We start from the raw sequence: 21,361 nt of genomic DNA on the forward strand, positions 1-21,361 counted from the left end.
TCAATGTTAAACACGCTGTCGCTTACTTTATAAAAATGCTGAGGTAACAAGTGATTGTCTAAAGTTGTATAAAACCTGTTGTCATTGTACAACCAAATTCCGAATTGGACATTAGACACAATCGGAATTCAGAAGATTAAAGTTCCGATTGACGGCACTAGTCCCTACCCATTACCCTACTATTATAGCTATCTAGCTAGCTAACTATAGCTATCTAGCTTAGGTCGAGGCTAAGTAATTCTGACTGAGTGGCCACTATTTTTATCCGAATACGCTTGTATACTCGGGGATAGTTGTTCCCAAACTATGCTCATTTGAGTTCACATCACTAAATTGTAAAATCTACTTTTTATAGATGAGTTATGGTCTTTTGAGTTTGATTCACCCCACCCCTGGCGTGTCATTAGTAGCCTGAGTTCGAAGCGCAGCACGCGGGACTATCGTCCAGCCGCTGCCGGTGGGAGGGGACCGGTCTGTCTCCTCCGGCGCCCCTCGGGCCCGTGCGGCGGACCGCGTGAGCGACGTCATGCCCTGTCGTAAAGATCAGCCGCACGCAACCAGCCGCGATAAGACACACGTTCTCGTCAACAGGCCGGGGCCGCCCAGCGGACGTCGGGTCGCAGCCAGCAGGGGTCAGACCACACCACCAGGCCCAGTCGTGCGGGCGACCCCAGGCGCGCGTGAACTGAACACGGCCCGGCGAATAGTGACGATGGTTAGATAGCCATAACCGACACAATTTAGAGCATTTTCGTACCGTTTTAAATGCTATACTCGGAAAGCAGTGTCCACTGCCCAACGAAGCACACATGCCTAACTGTGCGGGAAAATACATAATGTCCCCAGCATAAACGGCCACGTGAGAACACTGGTTGTATTACAGCAGTCGTCACCACCCGTCCCTCCCATATCGGTAGCAGCCGACATGGGAACAGCACAGACTGTGCAGCAGGAAATGTACCGATAACGACACAGCGCCGCGGCGGAGCGCGACTCAACGGCGCCGGCCTCCTCACAACAGACAACGACAGATTCACAACAGAGAACGGCCAGAGATTTACAACAGTCAACGGCCAGAGATTCACAACAGACAACGGCCAGAGATTCACCCAGAGAACGGCCAGAGATTTACAACAGTCAACGGCCAGAGATTCACCCAGAGAACGGCCAGAGATTCACCCAGAGGTTCACAACATTTTCAACGGCCAGAGATTCGCCCAGACAACGGCCAGAGATTCGCCCAGAGAACGGCCACAGATTCACGGAACCGACGCGACCGCTTCACAAAGACACAATTGCCCTGTAGAACTGCACGAGTACGCCGAAACGATACAGGTACTTGGTTCATCGCTTTAAGATCATGAATATAATGCTAAAAATCCACTATAGGTCTCCAAGAACAGTGACGAGCACTGCGTCGTACCACTATACAATAGTCGGGCGATACGCTTGTACAAAACACAGCGAGGGACGGACGGAGTATTTATCATCTCTTTGATCATTGGCGGGAGAAAACATGTACAAAATTCAACCTAGGTGTGATTATAAATTAGATGTGCCATCTCTACGCCTGATATCTTCAAGCAAATAATCATCATGATTTACAAAAAGAGGCAGCATCAACAGTTGTTGTTTACCGTAAAAACCAGTTGTTGTTTACCGTAAAAACAACAAACACTACATAGTTATGCTATGACCCACGAAGTGAAGTGTTTCAGCGGTGCTAAATTGCCCATTATCTAATGTGAAAATGGCTATTATGAGGCTTAAAAACTCCTCGGTAAAGACTATGAATGGTTGTTCTATTCTGACGTTAAAATGCTTGAGATCATGACCATTATGTGAACGTAAATGAAGCACACAAATATCCTTTGTTGACATTCACTGTTTGATTGTTTCCGATCGTTTGCCAGCCCAGGAGGTCAGCGTGTCACCATTTCATCCTGTCATGTACGAAGAAAACTAATTAAAATGAGCACGGTACAAATCACATGTTCGCCTCTGGCAACAAGAAAGACATTCAGCATATTTAGTTCCTAAACCGTAAAACGCCTAATGTATAAACACCTAGCAAATGAGTGGCACCGGCTGATTTGCACATCAAAGCAAACTCGTCGGCAAAACATGTCAGGGCAATGTACGCACGATATTTGTACACCGTCACGCCAGTACCGAAGCCACACGCGCCCCACACTGGGCGCCGCCCTCCCCCTCCCCCTCCCCTCCAGGAGCGAGGAGCGGGTGTATGGCGCCGTCCCCTCCCCTCCAGCAGGGGCGTGTGGTGCCGTCCCCCTCCCCTCCAGCAGGGGGTGTGTGGCGCCGTCCCCTCCCCTCCAGCAGGGGTGTGTGGCGCCGTCCTCTCCCCTCCAGGGGGTATGTGGCGCCGTCCCCTCCCCTCCAGCAGGGGTGTGGCGCCGTCCCCTCCCCTCCAGCAGCGATGAGCGGGGGTGGCGCGGCGCGGCTCACCACACAGTGTGCATGCGGGACGCGTAGTTGCAGCACACGTCGCTCTGGAAGTCCCTGCCCGGCGTGCAGAAGATGGCCTCGCACATGCCGATGGTGGACATCTGCCACGTCAGCTGTGGCATGTTGAGCAGCGCCGCCGGCCCGGCCAGGATCTGCCCGACAACACACATAGCGTCGATTGACGTGCGGTGGTAGCGTAACAAGCGCGTGTATAATTCAGTGTAATTGAACATCCCTACAACGGCACCAGTAAATTAGCTGTGCTTGGAACAAACCAGAGCCCGTGATCCCCTGACAAACATGGCATTACATTGGCATTGGACAAACTTCTTGGCTCTACTAAACAAACTATAATAGAATAGAGGGATAGATTAATAGGACATCATTCATGCTTTTTTGCGTGGCAAAAAAGCATGATATCTCTCATTAGCCAGAATTAATCAAGTACCCTAGCTGAGGTTTGATGCACCATGAATCAATTAGACCAACCGGGTCATTTTTACGAAGTACGACCATACTAATTAGGGATCGAGATTTAATAACTCATTCACTGTGTGCGAAGCCGCGGTGCAGCAAAGTTTTGGTATAAAAAATACAAAATAAACCCGAATAAGTGGGAATATTAAATACCTACATAGCAGCGCATATCCCATTGATTATTTAAAATCGTCTCATCATCCCTGCCACCGCTGTGCTCGCCGAGAATCAAGCAGCAGCGGCAGCGGCCCACCTTCTCCATGAGGTCGGCGACCATCTCGAAGTCTGTCTGGGTCAGCTCGTCCAGCAGGTTGATGTCGGGAATGAAGAAGTGCGGCAGGTGTCGCTGTCGGATGTGGCGCAGCGTGCGGCGGGCCAGCCGCTGAAGCAGCTCCTCCTCGACACCCTCGGACCACTCGACGGCGCCGCGCAGGTCCAGCTCCCAGAACAGCACCGTCTGGGAACAGTGAGGCGGAGTGAGCGCCCCAGAGCGCCCCACAGGACAGGCTCTGGGCCGCTCACTCCGCCGAACTGTCTCCATAGTTGGTCCTGTAGAGTGACCGGCCCATAGCGCCCTACAGGACCCGCTGCGGAAACAGTTCAAGCGGAGTGAGCGGCCCAGAGCGCCCTACAGGACCCGCTGCGGAAACAGTTCGGCGGAGTGAGCGGCCCAGAGCGCCCTACAGGAACAACTAGGGAGACAGGGGGAGTGAGCGGCCCATAGACAAGAGGAGGTGACCGCTCCGCAGGTCCAGCATATATGTAGAACAGTACCGTCTTCACTCTATAGCAGCTGGAACATTTATTGAATGAACCCACCCGTTGTCGTCACCAATTTTTGCACTCAGCGTAGATTTGCTGACGAAGAAATTAATATCAAATGGGTTGTAACTTGCCTAGCTGACACTGACTGTGCCGCCTATAAATTCTTAGACCAGTTTCCCAAGAGAAAAATCACTGGCTGACAGCAGCATTTTTATTTCTTAATGTCTCTCACAAGCTCAACTGGCAATATGAAAAAGAAATAAGTGCTGGTGTGAAAACATCAGTCTGGCTGATAGAGCATCGCATGGTTGGCGAAATTTACAGACGAATTTCGAAAGAACATGTTTGCAGCCGGCTAATTTTCGGTTAATTACGCTTGCCTTTGAATAACCCAGCCAGCCTTCCCAAATGGGGCCCATATGGGCTGAAAGTGGGGCATCTGGGCTTAAGTGGGCATGGGCTACATGTGGGCTATTATCTGGGCTAAATCTGGGTCCCATATGGGCTGAGCCCCAGCAAACATGCCCACATGGGTCCCATATGGGGTGAACATGGGCCAGATGGGCCCACGTGGGACATGGGCTACAGATGGGCTACCCACATGGGCCCCATAGGGGATAAAAATGGGCCAGGTGGGCCAAACGCATGTGGGCTGGAGATGGGCATCCCATGTGGGTCCCATATGGGGTGAACATGGGCCAGATGGGCTCACGTGGGACATGGGCTACAGATGGGCAACCCATATGGGCCCCATATGGGATAAAAATGGGCCAGGTGGGCCAAACGCATGTGGGCTGGAGATGGGCATCCCATGTGGGTCCCATATGGGGTTAACATGGGCTAGATGGGCCCAGTGGGACATGGGCTACAGATGGGCTACCCATATGGGCCCCATGTGAGATAAAAATGGGCCAGGTGGGCCAAACTCATGTGGGCTGGAGATGGGCATCCCATGTGCGTCCCAGATGGGCCCACGTGGGACATGGGCTATATATGGGCCCCATAAGGGATAAAAATGAGCCAGGTGGGCCAAACGCATGTGGGCTGGAGATGGGCGTCCCATGTGGGTCCCATATGCGGTGAACATGGGCCAGATGGGCCCACGTGGGACATGGGCTACAGATGGGCTACCCATATGGGCCCCATATGGGATAAAAATGGGCCAGGTGGGCCAAACGCATGTGGGCTGGAGATGGGCATCCCATGTGGGTCCCATATGGGGTGAACATGGGCCAGATGGGCTCCCCAGCAAACATGCCCACATGGTTCCCATATGGGGCCCACATGGGCCCCCCACCTCTTCCATATGGGCCCCACATGGGAATGGCAGTGGGTGAAACGTGGGACCCATATGCGTCAGCCCACGTAGGCCCCATATGGGACCCACGCGGCGCCCACATGGGACCCATATGGGTAGCCCATCTGTAGCCCATGTCCCACGTGGGCCCATCTGGCCCATGTTCACCCCATATGGGACCCACATGGGATGCCCATCTCCAGCCCACATGCGTTTGGCCCATCTGGCCCATTTTTATCCCATATGGGGCCCATATGGGAAGCCCATCTGTAGCCCATGTCCCACGTGGGCCCATCTGGCCCATGTTCACCCCATATGGGACCCATGTGGGCATGTTTGCTGGGTCACGTGGGACATGGGCTACAGATGGGCTACCCATATGGGCCCCATATGTGATAAAAATGGGCCAGGTGGGCCAAACGCATGTGGGCTGGAGATGGGCATCCCATGTGGGTCCCATATGGGGTAAACATGGGCAAGATGGGCCCAGTGGGACATGGGCTACAGATGGGCTACCCATATGGGCCCCATAAGGGATAAAAATGAGCCAGGTGGGCCAAACGCATGTGGGCTGGAGATGGGCATCCCATGTGGGTCCCATATGCGGTGAACATGGGCCAGATGGGCCCACGTGGGAGTTGGGACATGGGCTACAGATGGGCTATCCATATGGCCCCATATGGGATAAAACTGGGCCAGGTGGGCCAAACGCATGTGGGCTGGAGATGGGCATCCCATGTGGGTCCCATATGGGGTGAACATGGGCCAGATGGGCTCACGTGGGACATGGGCTACAGATGGGCTACCCATATGGGCCCCATATGGGATAAAAATGGGCCAGGTGGGCCAATCGCATGTGGGCTGGAGATGGATATCCCATGTGGGTCCCATATGGGGTAAACATGGGCCAAATGGGCTCACGTGGGACATGGGCTACAGATGGGCTACCCATATGGGCCCCATATGGGAAAAATGGGCCAGGTGGGCCAAACGCATGTGGGCTGGAGATGGGCATCCCATGTGGGTCCCATATGGATCACCCATGTAGGCCCCATTTAAGTTACTCCAAGAGCATAAAAGCAAAAAAGGTGACTGTTGTTCATGTGAATTTTGGACTCCAAGTACATCAAGTTCATACATGATGCCATATGGGGTCAATGTAGGCTGGCCCATATGGGTCCCTGATGTGGGGGCCGCGTGGGTCTCATATGGGGCCTACGTGGGCTTGCCCATATGGGTCCCATGTGTCACCCACTGCTATTCCCATGTGGGGCCCATATGGAAGAGGTGGGGGGCCATGTGGGCCCCATATGGGAACCATGTGGGCATGTTTGCTGGGATATGGACATTTCCTTTACTACAAAATGTTGGTATCTGACCCGACACCTATCTGGGCTGGATGCGGGCAGCATGTGGGCAAACTGGACATCAACAAGCTGGGCACACCCAGCCGGGGCCCACATGGGGCCCGGCCGCCCACATGGACAAAATTTACTACAAAACTTTGTTAACTGACCCGACACCTAGGTATCTGGGCTGGATGCGGGCAGCATGTGGGCAAACTGGACACCAACACGCTGGGCACACCCAGCCGGGGCCCACATGGGGCCCAGCCGCCCACATGGGCAAAATTTACTACAAAACTTTGTTAACTGACCCGACACCTATCTGGGCTGGATGCGGGCAGCATGTGGGCAGACTGGGCACCAACAAGCTGGGCACACCCATCCGGGGCCCACATGGGCAAAAGTTACTACAAAACTAATTGTTAACTGACCCGACACCTACACCAATCTGCAATAAACATTTCCTTTATTACAAAATTTTGTTAACTGACCCGGCACCTATCTGGGCTGGATGCGGGCAGCATGTGGGCAAACTGGGCACCAACAAGCTGGGCACACCCATCCGGGGCCCACATGAGGCCCAAATGGGCAAACTTTACTACACTTTGTTAACTGACCCGACACCTATCTGGGCTGGATGCGGGCAGCATGTGGGCAGACTGGGCACCAACAAGCTGGGCACACCCATCCGGGGCCCACATGGGGCCCAAATGGGCAAACCTTACTACAAAACTTTGTTAACTGACCCGACACCTATCTGGGCTGGATGCGGGCAGCATGTGGGCAGACTGGGCACCAACAAACTGGGCACACCCATCCGGGGCCCACGTGGGGCCCAAATGGGCAAACCCCAGCCAGCATGCCCATGTGGGCCCCACATGGGCAGTTGATGGGCATGGTGGGCTAGGTGGGCCATGGGCTAGAGATGGGCAAATATGTGGGCTGCATGTGGGCCCCACATGGGCTGCCCACATATTTTTTGGCAGGCATAATGCTTGATAATGAGATTGCTTGCACATGTACGAGGGCATATCCAGGAATTTTGGTGAACACAGGCATTCACGCGGTGTTCCTGTATGGTGGGCTTAACATGGGCACTGCGTGGGCAGCCCATGTAGTGGGGTGTAGGTGGGCTGGATGTGGGCAGCCCATTATTTATTTTTTCACTGTCCAATGTGTATGATATTACAAGAAAAAAGAACTCGCTGTTTAGTCTCATACCTCCAAAATACACTTCGACGTCGTGAGGAAGTCGCATAGTTGATGTTTGTGAGACCAGCTACGGCTGATATTGGAGAGTCAATGTTGTGATTGTGTCGTATGATTGTGTCGCCTGAGCCCGCCCCTGCGCGGGCGACCCGCCGGCGGAGCTCGGCCCACCGGACGGGGCCTGGGGCCGCCTCTGCACCGCCCGGGGCGGTGACCGGCCGACCGGCTGGCGGGGCTGCGGCGTCTGGGCGGGCCAGTTGGCGTTGAGACTCTGAGTGGTGTGCGTGTCCAATAAAGCCTTAATTCGGGCGGAACCGACACATGGCGCGGTCGGTATTAGCTCGAACCCGCCCATAGTGAGTACAAAGTGCGATTAACGAAAGTGAAAGGAAGCAGGAATGCGTAGCCGTGGCGGCCGCGCCGCAACCACGACCGCGTTCGAGTCTCTTCGGAGAGGCGCGCCCGCAGCGACGCCAGCTGTATCGCTAGTTGGTCGAGTCGCAGCTGTGACATCAGGACGTAGTCGTCCCATCTCTCCTTCCAGAGGTAGAAGGCGTCACTGCGGTCGGTGGAGATGTCCAGTCGGTCAGGCCGGATCGGCTGCAGGCTCGTCATACCACAGCGATTACGAAGGACTGTTCTAGAAGCCCTCCACGCCAGCCACCTGGGGAAGGAGAAAACGAAGGCCCGCGCAAGACAGATCGTCTACTGGCCCGGGATCTACCGGGATGTGGAAAATGACACCCGCTGCTGTACCAGCTGCCAGAGAGATCTACTCGCTCAGCAGCAAGAGACCATGATGAGGAGACCGCCAGCGGAAAGGCCGTTCGAACTACACATCGACTTTGCCGATCACGCCGGCAGGAAGTACCTCGTGGCAGTGGACAGATACTCCGGGTGGCTGTTTGTCACCGACCTCGGTGTAAGCGCCCCCGCTTACACCGGTCCGAAGGACGATAGCAGGCGTCATGACGAGCGCACTCGCTACGCGACTTAGCGTAAATGGACGGCACGGGAAAAGGGCTTTCGGCGGTACCCGGGTTTTTGATGTCGTGTTCAGTAAGTAATGGTTTTATCTCTTTATTTAATTGCCCAACTCCCTTGGACACCTGATAGCGGATGCATGGGTGTAGTTTTCCAAAAATCATTGGGGGTGCTCAATAGCTTTCAGAAAGGCATGCCATAGTTTTTGTAGTTTTTTTTAGCTGTTCTTTCTTACTGTAGCCATCAGGCATCATGCAAGAAATGATGTTAAATCGGTTCGAGAGCTTGTTTTAATAGCGCCACTGTAAAACAATTTTGGCTCACCCAATGCATTAACCCGCGAGTTGCTGGGGGGGGGGGGGCGTTAAACGCCCCCACTTTTTTCGCCGGGCCATATACCTGTAGAGAATTGATTTAAGTTTATTGTGACAAAGTTTCAAAAAAATCGTCGGAAAATTTTTGAGATATCGAGGTGTTAGTGACGTCATGATTTCTGAGTTTTCGACCAAAAACGGCATATGTTCAAAAAATCATATAAAATCACAGAATAGACATACAGACATGCCGTAAATGCCATTAGACTGCCAATACCATGAACAATCAAATGGCTATCTTCGATTATTGATTATCGTTATACGCATTTTCCAAAATCGTGAACTGAATCTTGGCAATTTCTCGTGACTACTTCACGACCATGATACATGCATTTCTTTAATTGAACTTTTTTAGCCAAACACGTACACATATGATAAAATGAATGTCACCATCGTGTTCTACGCCCCAAAGTACCCATAAAACATGTGTCACAGGCCGCGAATATCAGTTTTGATTTTCGTGGATATGTGCCTGCCCGGTTGACCTGACCTTGACCCTGACCTATGCTTGACTGACCCCTACATGGAGCTGACACTCTTGTAGGCCTTATATGATGGATTGTGCACCGTTTTGACAGAGTTTATGACGAGAGGTGCCCATTGCGAAGTCCTGAAGTCCATGATACTGAAAGCCCGATTTCAGGTGTTTGACCTGACCTTGACCCGACCTGTGACCTCAAAATTCAACTTTAAAGTACTCATCTGAAGCGTCTCGTCGCGTCCTTTCGTTTGCCGCCTCGTGCGTTTCGCTGCGCCTATCGGTTCTCGAGTTATCGACTGGGGGCATTTAACGCCCCCCCCCCCAGCAAACGGTGGGTGGCGAAATACCCCAGCAACTGCCGGGTTAACCCGCGCGGGGCTGGGGTCTCCAGCCGAACGCGCGGGGCTGGGGGGATAAATTTTACCCCCTTGTTATCTCCCGAACTAATGGTCCGATTTGGAAAATTCAAACGCCAATCGAAAGATCTCATCACGAATAACTAAAAACATGTACTTAATTTAAAGTTTGAGGTCAAGGTCAAGGTCAGGTCAAGGGTACAAATTGCAAGTTTCTACAGTATCGGCCTTGCACCGTATAGTTGCCGAAGAATGGAGTCATGGACTGAGACTGATTGCCCAAAACGTGTTTGGGCCTGACCTTGGCCATAAGTTTGGCAGGCCAGATTTTGTACTGGACCATTTTGAGTCAACTTTGAGAAATACATAACGTACAACGGTGGTAAAATCGTTGCTATAGGTATAACACAGTTTACCCGCTCCGGGTGTGAGGGAGGGATGTGGGGCAATGAGTGCACTGACGTGGCGCCCTCGGAGGGCCGGTATGGGATTAAAGCTCAGCTACACTAAGGGCTTGTGTGGTGCCTTCAGTTATCGGTGGCACCCTCAGAATCACCGGCGTAGGGCCCTCAGAGCCGCCGGCAAGGGAGGCACTGGTGTGGGGCCGCCATGCAGGTGCCGGTGTGGGCGATCTGAGGTGCTAGTGTGATTCTCTCAGAGGCGCCGATGAGGGTCCTTACAGGCGTTGCTCCGGGCCCTCATAGACGCTGGTGTAGAGCCGTTACAGACGGGTGTGGGGCCTTTAGAGCTGCTGACGCGAACTCTCTACAAGCCGGCAGGGGGTCTCAGTGACCGGCAAGGGGTCCTTAGGGCTTAGGCCGGCAGAAGAAGTCCTGCGGGGTCCTAAGAGACCGGCATGGTACTGTCAGACGCCGGTGGGGCCCTCAGGGTCACCATTGTGGGGCCCTCAAGTCATCAGTGGGTGGCCTTTAGATGCACAGGTGTTGGGTGGGTCCTCAGAGCCGCCGATATAGGGCTTTAATAGGCACTGGTGTAGGCACTCGGAGTTGGGAGTGTGAAACGCTCAGAGACACCGGTGTGGGCCCTCATAGGCACCGACGAGGGCCCCACAGTTGCCGTTATGGGGCCCTCAGAAAAATAAGTGTGGGACCATCACAGGTGGGAAATGCCCCTAGAACTGTCCCCTCATAGGCCGGTAAGACCTCTCAGAGGCCAGTAAAGGCTGAAGCAGACTCTCCGCGTTCAGGAAATCGCATGCGAGAGCCTATTCAAATACATTGTAATTCCTCTCGCATCAATCGCTCGCGGGAGGTGCGTGCGATTGATGCGAGCGTGCTTCCATGTATTTGAATAGGCTCTCGCATGCGATTTCCTGACTGCGGAAAGAGTCTGTTTCAGGCTTAACGGGCCTTTGGAGACCACTGAGGTGTCCTTAAAAGCCGCAAGAGGCCCTCAGAAGTCGGCGTGGGGCCCTTATGGAGACCTTAGTGTGGCTTTTTAGGGCCCATGAGGTGCTCTAACGAGCCCCACGGGGCCCTTCTGAGTAGAAATATGGCCATCGTTAACCCTCAGCGGTCAAATGGCGCCGCATGGCCTCTCGGACCCGAGGGTCCCTTTGAACTCGATGGGGGGGAGGGGGCACGTGTCCCCTTAGACCCCTAGCTATGCCACTGTTTCATATGCATCATGTCAGGTATTTTAGGCTCGCCCCCCCCCCCAACTTGAAAATCGTTCCCGGGCCCTTGATAATATCAGATTTAATGTTAACACAAATGTCATGCATCTTAATTTGTGGTGATTTATTCAATGTATATTCTCTTAGTCACTGAATTGAGTAAGCATAGTATTTGCATGATTCACTGGGCTCATTACAGTACTAGGAGATGGACATTCTGATTATTGAGGGCCTTGAGTCAGCTGGGAATGTTTTGAGGAGGCTGGGGGTGCTTTAAGAAGGCAGGGGGTGCTGAGCTCAGGATTGGGGGTGCTTGAGCACCCACAAAGAGATATAAAGTTACGCTTATGAGCGGATGTCAGAATAACAGCAGCACTCCCATTCATATGTTATTTCAGGTGTCGTCAATTACTGTCCGATTAGCGAATTCCAAGCAGCCGACTTATAAAGCACTAATGTCCTTTGTGTCCATCATAATCGGACCTTGTATGTTTATTCTGCATCAGATTATTTCCTGCAAAAAAATATTTAAGTTCATTTCTCAATTAATTCAAGTCAAATCAGATGATGTTACTTTTAATGCAGGTAATACAGAATCATGGTAGAACACAGCACGGGCAATACACAATTCGCTTATGTGTCTGCACCTTTTACATTGCTGGTGCTTATTTTACAGGAGCCGTGCGGCGGAACGGGCTTACCCAGGACACCAACAACGGCCAGCTGGAGGTGGCGCCACGAAAGTGGTTTACGGGTGCCAGGAACCGCGACGGAGGCCGCCAGGAGAGGACACCAGCTGGAGTTTAAGCGGAGGAGCAGATGAGAGAAGAAGTCTAGAGATGAACAGAAGAGAGGAGAGATTTTAAACAGCATTTTTGTGTTTATCGATAATATAAATATTGATCACTGACAGTTTGTTTTGTTGCGGTGGCGAACGTTCAGCAATGATCAGGGGGAGTGATTGAAATAGCAGACATCGATTATATTATAATCATATTGAAATTAATTGTAGGTTCTGGTGGGAACTAAGATGGGCTTTGGTGAATATTTATTGATTAATACAAACGATGCTAGGGAGGTGAGCCAGCATGGGGCCCACCTAGGGCCCACATCTGCTGGCCCACGTGGACCCCATATGGTACCCACCTTGAGCCCATGTGGGCCAGCCCAGGTGGGCCACATATGGTGCCCATCTTGAGCCCATGTGGGCCAGCCCAGGTGGGCCCCATATGGTACCCACCTTGAGCCCGCGTGGGCCAGCCCAGGTGGGCCCCACCATTTACCCAGGGACAAATTTATGTGGGCCCCACATGGGCTGCCCACATGGGTCCCACCAAGTGGCCCACCTGGGCCCCATGTGGGGCCAAGGTAATAATGTTGGCTGGGTATGGGTCCCAGCTGGGTCCCATTTCGAACCCACATGGGCTCCAGGTGGGATTTTTCGCTTATACCCATTTGGGTCCCGGCTGGGAAAGCCCATATGGGACCCGGCTGGGCCCCATATGGGTCCCATGTCGAACGCACATGGGCCCCATGTGGGATTTTTCGCTTATACCCATGTGGGTCCCGGCTGGGAAAGCCCATGTGGGACCCATATGTGCCCCGGCTGGGCCCCATTTGGGTCCCATTTCGAACCCACATGGGCCCCATGTGGGATTTTTCGCTTATATCCATGTGGGTCCCGGCTGGGAAAGCCCAAGTGGGACCCATATGTGCCCCGGCTGGGCCCCATATGGGTCCCATTTCGAACCCACATGAGCCCCATGTGGGATTTTTCGCTTATACCCATGTGGGTCCCGGCTGGGAAAGCCCATGTGGGACCCATATGTGCCCCGGCTGGGCCCCATATGGGTCCCATTTCGAACCCACATGGGCCCCATGTGGGATTTTTCAATTATACCCATGTGGGTCCCGGCTGGGAAAGCCCATGTGGGACCCATATGTGCCCCGGCTGGGCCCCATATGGGTCCCATTTCGAACCCACATGGGCCCCATGTGGGATTCTTCAATTATACCCATGTGGGTCCCGGCTGGGAAAGCCCATGTGGGACCCATATGTGCCCCGGCTGGGCCCCATATGGGGCCATCTGGGCTGCCCATATGGGACCCAGTTGGACGCCCATGACAAACACATCTGGGCCCCAAGTGGGCAGCCCAGATGGGCCCCAGTTTGCTGCCCACTTGGGGCCCATATGGGCCCCATTTGGGAAGGCTGGCTGGGTAAGAAATTGAGGTTCATTAAAGTCCTCATTATTTCAAGCATAAATCTTTTTAGATCACTCGAGTCACTGCTCTAACTAGTAAACAGCAGTGAATTCGCACACAGCACACCTGACCGAAAGGTAAACACACACCAATTGCAAACAATCGCGCCCAAATTCAAGGAGCTGCAAGATTGAGCGGGTCGGGTCGCGTCGGCCTGTGGTGATCTAGATTAGAAACGACCACAATGACCCCTGACGCACGCGCTGCACCCCGCAGCGCCGGTCCGGTCGACTCGTAATGAGCGCAGCAAACAAACGTCTGGTGATCAGGGACTCACAGCTGACACTTTAATAAGCGCACTCACAGCCCCACGGTGCGAAAGTGGGTGGCAGAGGCTAACAGTGTACAGTGTAGCCGGTCCTAGAGGGATTAATTGGGTGGTTGCCAACATCACAATAATCGATGTGTATGGATAAAAACGTCTATTGGCTGTTTAAAACCATTGCCGAAGTGACCGCACGAAGCCTCCATTCATTTCTTACTCTTAAGTAGTTTTACTGGAGTTTCCGTGTCATTCAAAGTTATTATCCCCAAAACATATCAGCTGACCAACCACCATGGGCGTGGGAACCGGGGGGGGGGGAGGGGGCAGTGGCGGCAGCTTGCCCCCCCCCCCACAACTCTGGGTCCGTGGGGGCGGTGGCTCCACAACTTTGAAACGGAATACCGCACTTTTTTGCATATGATTTCTGTTTTTGTTGAAAAAGCCAAGGGATGAAAGTACATAAGTGGTCTAAAACCGGTCAGAATTAAACTAGATTTGTTGGGGGTACCCCCTCGGTTGATCTCTACTATGGTGTGTCCCCTCCCCTTCCAGTCTGAAAGTAGTTCCCGTGCCCCTGTGCGACATAGAAATAACATGATCATCACGTTAAACTGCTCACCTTGAGATAGTAGGAGCGCATGTTGCTTCCGATGCCGTACATGGGGCAGCTGCTCCTTGTGACGTACTTTTTGACGAGCCACTTGAAGGTCATGTAGGCTCGCCTGTAGTGTTCAGGGAGCGCCTGGCTGAGTCGCACTTCAGCCTGCGGCAAGAACAAACGACGGTTTCAGCAGGTTAGTCGATACGATATTGATTCCGTTGCTCCACTCATCTCTCTGGGGCGAGATAGCGACATGCTAATCCCCCCCCCCCCGAAGGTGACTTCTGGCCAGTAATGACGGCAGTCTCACCTTAGAATAAGGATTAGCAGTTCAGCCTCGCCTCAGAGAAGCAATAGCGCCAGTCCTACCTAATTGGAGTAGTGCCACAGTCTCACTTTGGAGACAGAGTAGTTGCACAGTCCCACTTTGGAGACGGAATAGCGCCACAGTCGCACCTTGGAGAAGTATCTCACCTTGGAGAAGGAGTAGCACCACAGTCGCACATTGGAGAAGGTGTAGCGCTACAGTCTTGAGTCTCACCTTGGTGAAGGAGTAGTTGCACACCCTCACCTTGGAGGAGTATCTCACCCTGGAGAAGGAGTAGTGCCACAGTCGCACCTTGGAGGAGTATCTCACCTTGGAGAAGGAGTAGCGCCAGTCTTGAGTCTCACCTTGGAGAAGGTGTAGCGCTACAGTCTTGAGTCTCACCTTGGAGAAGGAGTAGCGCCAGTCTTGAGTCTCACCTTGGAGGAGTAGTTGCACATCCTCACCTTGGAGAAGGAGTATCTCACCTTGGAGAAGGAGTAGCGCCACAGCAGGTGGGCGTCGTCGCAGGCGGCGGGCCCGTTCACGGCCAGACAGCGGCACGGTCGGGGCGGCTTGGGCACCAGGTGGCAGCCCTGGCGGACGATGCCGTCCACCTCGTACCGGGTGGGCCACTGACGCGACCTGGCGGTGTCCGCGGGGTCGATCAGCGGCACAGACGACAGGAGCCCGTACAGAAGGGAGGCGGCGTGGGTACGGGAGGCGACAGACTCGAGTGAATCGAGGGAGGACGATTGACATGTCTGTGAATTGTTGCGATTGTCAGTGACTGCGAGGTGCAAAATAAACAAAAAGGACACATATTTGCACAATGGTAAGCATATACTATACGTCATCGCTATGAACCAAATTTACTTAGCATGGCTTCCAGGCAGCTCTGTTCTCGACTATGGCCAAAACGGCAGGCCAAAAATGGTAACTTTACTGACAATGACCTACAGCACTTCTTAGCCGCCCTCCTTCAGGAATCGGCACTCACCTGGTCTTGAACTGCATGGCGTCGTTGGGCCACTCGGGACAGACCAGCGCCGTCACGAAGTCGCCGTAGAAAATGGTCGGCAGCTTGAAGAAGCACTGCGACACGCACACGAACAGCGAGGCGCACAGTGCCGACAGCGCCACGTAGGCGATCACAAATCCGATGTGCAGCTGGTCAGCGGCGGCGGCGTCAGCGACCGGGTCGGGCTCGGGCCGCCGCAGCGCCAGCACCACCAGCAGCGCCGGCAGCACCAGCACCATCGGCACCAGCAGCGTCACCGTGTAGTAGATGGAGCAGCACGCGCCGCCGGTACACTTGCGCACCTGGCGGCCAGCCGCGGAACTGTTACTACATGAAATACCTGCCACACTGGCTCAGAGGGCGCCATCGTCGGGGCACAGCCGGAAGGGGTAACCGGACAAAAGATCGTAAAGCAGAAGATCGTATGGCAGAAGATCGTAGGCAGTTGATCGTATGCAAAATATCGTAATGGATAAAGATCGTACGACATAATGCTCGTATGGACAAAAGATCGTATTCGCTAAAGATCGTCAAGGAAAATGATCGTATGCCAAAAAGTCGTAATGGATAAAGATCGTACGACATAATGATCGTATGGACAAAAGATCGTATTCGCTAAAGATCGTCAAGGAAAATGATCGTATGCCAAAAAGTCGTAATGGATAAAGATCGTACGACATAATGCTCGTATGGACAAAAGATCGTATTCGCTAAATATCGTCAAGGAAAATGATCGTACGCCAAATGATCGTATGAGATAAAGATCGTACAGTCAAAATATGGCATTCACATGGTGCAGCCCAACTCCAGCGCATACAAAGCTTATCAATTTCTGTGTTCGCGTAGTAGGTAAGTGGCCGTCGTAAGCTCGACCATACATTGATGTTATTTCAGAGCTTAGATGGCTCAATGACACCTAAAAGCAACGCGTTGTATATGTGCCGAATAAATGAATGTATGTGCTGCCGTTTTCATGTACCTATTTGAAGTGAATACAACTAAACCCATGTCCCCCCCCCCCCACCGCCTGGAAGGTTAAAATGTTGCTTAAAGCAGGCGCGTAACCACGAGGCCGAAGTCACTGGGGACCACATGGAGGGCTGCGAAGACCATATTTTATATTTCAGGATCAGCCTTCGCCCGAGTGGGGGGCGTTTTTGGACACACCTGCCATTTTTTGCGCGTTTAAGGGAAACCGCCGCTCGCACCGCCGCGAAACTTGGAATAGCTTATGATGCCTCAATTTCGCATCATGTGTGAAGATTTTGACCCCAGGTCACCTTAGGTCAGGTCAACAGGTCAAGTAAAGTAGCCATGCCTCTAAAAAACTATGCGACTGTCATTCCTACAGTCAACATTCCAAAAGTTTGAAACTCGAGCTTTAGCATGAGGAAATCGATGTGAACAATTCGTATATCTCTAAAGTCTTCACATCGGTGACCTAAAGTCAGGTCAATTTTGCGAACTCTCCATTTTCCAATTTTCCAATTTTCTCCCATATGTCAATGGGAGAAAATTGAAATGATCTTAAGGCCGAAGACACATTGAAACCCCGTGACACAGGTAAAAATGGCACACTGAACCGGTTAATTGGAACTGTGACCCCTTGTATGCCCTTGAGGTCATCTCAGGCCATGAAACATCTCCATGAGTTTTTTACCATAACTTTAGGTAGAAATATGCTAGAGCGCTGAAAACACGATGAATGTGTTCAGCTCAACAATACTAACCGAATGACATGCATAGGCGTCGCCAGAGATTTTCGGTTGGGGGGCAAAATCAACTTTTGTGTTAAATCTTGCCTTCCTCCAGTCGTTACTCATTCATTTTACATATCATTCAACGCGCAATGGTGCGAGGAATACGATGGTGACAAGGTTTTCCTTGTAGCTATGACTTGCCATTTTTTACAGAATTTTTTGTTTTTAATTTTTGAACAAAAAACGACCGGTAGAATCACAATGGCTGCGCTTGCCGACGCACTCTGGAGAGCCCCTGTGCAGACGCTCGTCGCTCATGATCATAAAAAGGTTAAACGCTCAGCTTAAGCGAATCACCTTGCTGAAACTTTCATTCACGCATGCATGCAGAGGTTCTACGTAAAATGCATAGGGCTTATCCCAGCCGCCGATTAAAGCTAAGTAGGGCTTTCAGCGGAGAGTGAATGTCGGAAGTGTGAATCGGAAGTAATTCATCTTTGCTCCAGTGAGAGGAGGTGTAGTGTGAACAAAAAGTTTCTCGTTTTTCGTGTGTAGGGAAGCGCTGCAAACGCGAAGAAAAGACGTTTAACGGAACCAAAATTTCGCACGGCATAGCGGCAAGGGATCTTTTAGCGATAGGCTTGGGACTTCCAGGCCCTTTTAGGCCACTCAGGGTCAGTGTGGGCTCTCAGAAGCCTGCCTAGGATCCTGAAAATCGGCGCTGGTCACCCCAAATAGTTACGTGTACATATGTGGTGCTTTAGGGCTTTCCGTGCCCAAGGTGGGACCCTCAGAAGCCAGTGTGGGCGGCGCCGGCGGCGGGCGCTAAGAGACCAGGCCCAGGGTGAGCAGGGAGCCCTCAAATAGCAGTGTGAACCCTGGAGGTCTGTGTCGAATCCCTAAGGACCCTACATAGGGACATAAGAAACATGTGCTGGGACCCTCAGAGGCACACCCGAGTCGTGACCCCTAAACTGCAGGCTTAGGCTCAGCAAAATCTGTCGCCTCAAAAGCTCGGCTGAGCTATCAGAGGCCTAAGGTTCTCAGAAATATTTGAAAGTATCCTCAAAGATCCGTGTGGCCCTTCAGAGTTCTACGCATGTGTAAGGTCCTCAAAGATTCCTGTATGGGCCCTCAGAGAATATGAACACCAGTGGGACTCTCAGAGGCCGGTTTGGGCCCTCTGAAGGCTTCTTAGAGCTCAGTGGAGCTCCTTCGGAGCCTGTGTGAAAAGCAAGCAGTCATGAGCCCTGTGGCACTTGAACGGTACTTGAGTCTGTCGCAGACATTTGACGAGAGTTGAGAAAGGCCCGAAGATTCAGTGTCACGCTTTGAACGCAAATTTTGTATCAGCACTTCAAAACTTATAAAAATCAGCTATAAAATGTAATAAAAAACCAACGAGGAACATGAAATGAATCACAGTATTGACACTTCCGAGTCTGGAGTCGGTGTTTTGACGATGTTGGCGACTGCGACTCCGACTCTGGCTTGAACGAGTCTGACCTCACAGGCATTCTCAGAAAGGTACCCCCATTTTTTCCCGACTCCAAAATCTCATCGGATCTGTATCGATCTCAGGGGGTGCCCGGTCCGAGGTTGGGGGGGCAAGCTGCCCCGCTTGCCCCCCCGTGGCGACGCTAATGGACATGCAACATGACCTTTTCCGTGACCATGACCAGAGATCAATATTTCCAGACTTATAATTTATTCGACGCGTCTCAACGAGACGAACGCGATGCCGTAAAATCAGCGTCATGCAAGTTTGGAGGCAAAAGTTATTATACAAAAACCTAGGTATCCCGCAAAAACGCCAACCTGGAGGCTAAACCGTTGACCTTAGGTCAAATCTGAGGACATTGATCAGAAAGGCCTTTAACCCGCGCCCCACTGGGGGGGGGGCTATTTATAGCCCCCCCTCCCGTTTTTCTGCAATAACTTCCAAACCGCTTAACGGATCGACGCCAAACTTTCAGGACCTTCGGCTGCATCAATTTGACACCTTGTGTCAAAATTTGAACTTTGTAGCTACCATAGGTCGGCCGGAAATAACGTCAGAGTGACGTCATGTTCGTCCGATTTCGACGCAAAACATTGAACCACGGCAATCGCTCCCAAGAGCTCAGTTTTTAAGCTAGATCCAATTTCTTTGCATGAAAGGACTTAGAATTGACTGCGCTATCAAACTGCTATCTCGGATTTTCAAAATTTTGAAAATTTCGAAAATTTTACATAATAATATTCAAAATTTATATTTTTATATTTTTTTCAAAAAGTTTTTGACTTTTCGAAAAAACCGGAATATATGTGACAGAAAGCATAATATTGACTAACTCTAGCAAGTTTTAGCTAAATATCTTCAAAAATGGCCAAGTTATACGCATTATTGCAAAAAATTCACAATTATTAATTTTTCAAATCAATTTTTCAGTACGTATTTGACATCGTACACCAATATAAATGGCCCCATCGTGTTCCTGAGCTCAAACTGCATCCATTAGACACCTTTTTCGTTGAAAAATTTTAACTTCAAAATTTGACCTTTTTTGACCTGAAAGTGACCTGACCTAAGCGAAATTCGACTCCAAATGACCTCGAATGACACAGACGACATCAAATTCGAAATCTATGGCCTAAATGGACCATAAAACATGTGTCACGTGACCGACGCATGATATAATATTTTCGTGACCTGTGATGACCTGACCCTGACCTGAAAATCAAAGTACAAGTTTGGTACCCTCAAAGTATCTAGAGCATCTCTTCACGAGTGTGGAAACCAAAAATGAGCCTGATCTGACTTGTAAGACGGCGGCCAGAGCCCAAAATGTGAACAAGCCAAAATGCTAATAATTTTTACTTTGACCTGACCTGTGACGTCATCGGTGACCTCGAGGTCAATGAAATTAGGTTTCGCACGTCAGTTTTTCCGGGGCTATCAGACGCCGTTTGAATTTTGACGATCGGCCCAGTAGTTTCGGAGTTAGGAGGGGGGCTATGAATAGCCCCCCCCCCCCCAGTAGGGCGTGTTATACACAGACCCCAGTAGGGCGCGGGTTAAAAGAGCTATCGAATGCGCTTCCCCGCCGCATTGAAGCTGTATTGGTTCCCGACTTATGCGCCGATTTGTGAAAAGCTGTCAAAATTGGGAACAAAAGTTTGTGAAAATTTTACCTTTGGTGACCTCCAGTGACCTCAGCGATGACCTAATCAAAAATAAGTGTAATTCTGAAACATACGCAGCGAGCTGTCTATTTCTTTTTACTGCATCTCTCTAAATTGCTTACTTTCCGAGATGATCTGCAGTGTGGCCAAAAAGCCCCCTCCCCCCATGGCGAAGCTGGCTGAAAGGCCCACCCGGGCGAGAGCTAAACAAAACATCCATAGTTTTGTCTTCTGTTGACTACATATTACTCTTCACGTCGATTTAGAGACAATATTTGGCTATTTAAGAAAATTGAGGAGGTCGTCGGTTTTACTGGGGACGGTCCCCAGTAACCCAAAAGCTACTGGGGACCGGTCCCCAGTGTCCCCAGTGGTGGTTACGCGCCTGGCTTAAAGGGAGATAATGAGCTTTCTTTTTTCTTAAATAAAAATTACTCGACATCTATACTATTTCTACTGTAGTTTCTATAAAATATGAAAATTTCCTAGCACATTTTCGTATGTGAAAAAGGTTTTTATTTTTGCAAAAAAGAAGCAGTACTTGCAGTACTTGTAACACCCACCGAAATGCGTTGTCCTTCTCTATAAAAGTCAGTATATGGCGCTTTTGTTTCAAACAGCGACGCTTGGGTTTTTGTTTATGTTATCG

At 51.4% G+C, this 21,361-nt stretch overlaps 1 protein-coding gene across 2 annotated transcripts in view; it reads right to left on the reverse strand.

The window, feature by feature from the left end:
• Positions 1-860: 860 nt before the first annotated feature.
• Positions 861-21,361, reverse strand: part of LOC122377780 — a 45,417-nt gene continuing 24,916 nt past the window's right edge. For both annotated transcript variants that reach the window (XM_043358193.1, XM_043358194.1), the window contains exons 11-15: positions 15,827-16,149; positions 15,315-15,471; positions 14,541-14,684; positions 3,197-3,400; positions 861-2,618 (exon numbers count right to left, since the gene is read on the reverse strand). In XM_043358193.1, coding sequence (XP_043214128.1) covers positions 2,463-2,618; positions 3,197-3,400; positions 14,541-14,684; positions 15,315-15,471; positions 15,827-16,149 — 984 coding nt within the window. In that variant the 3' untranslated portion in view covers positions 861-2,462. The remainder of the gene's footprint in view (positions 2,619-3,196; positions 3,401-14,540; positions 14,685-15,314; positions 15,472-15,826; positions 16,150-21,361) is intronic.

Source organism: Amphibalanus amphitrite, unplaced genomic scaffold, assembly GCF_019059575.1.
Source record: "Amphibalanus amphitrite isolate SeventyFive unplaced genomic scaffold, NRLGWU_Aamphi_draft 000050F_arrow, whole genome shotgun sequence".
NCBI lineage: Eukaryota > Metazoa > Arthropoda > Thecostraca > Balanomorpha > Balanidae > Amphibalanus > Amphibalanus amphitrite.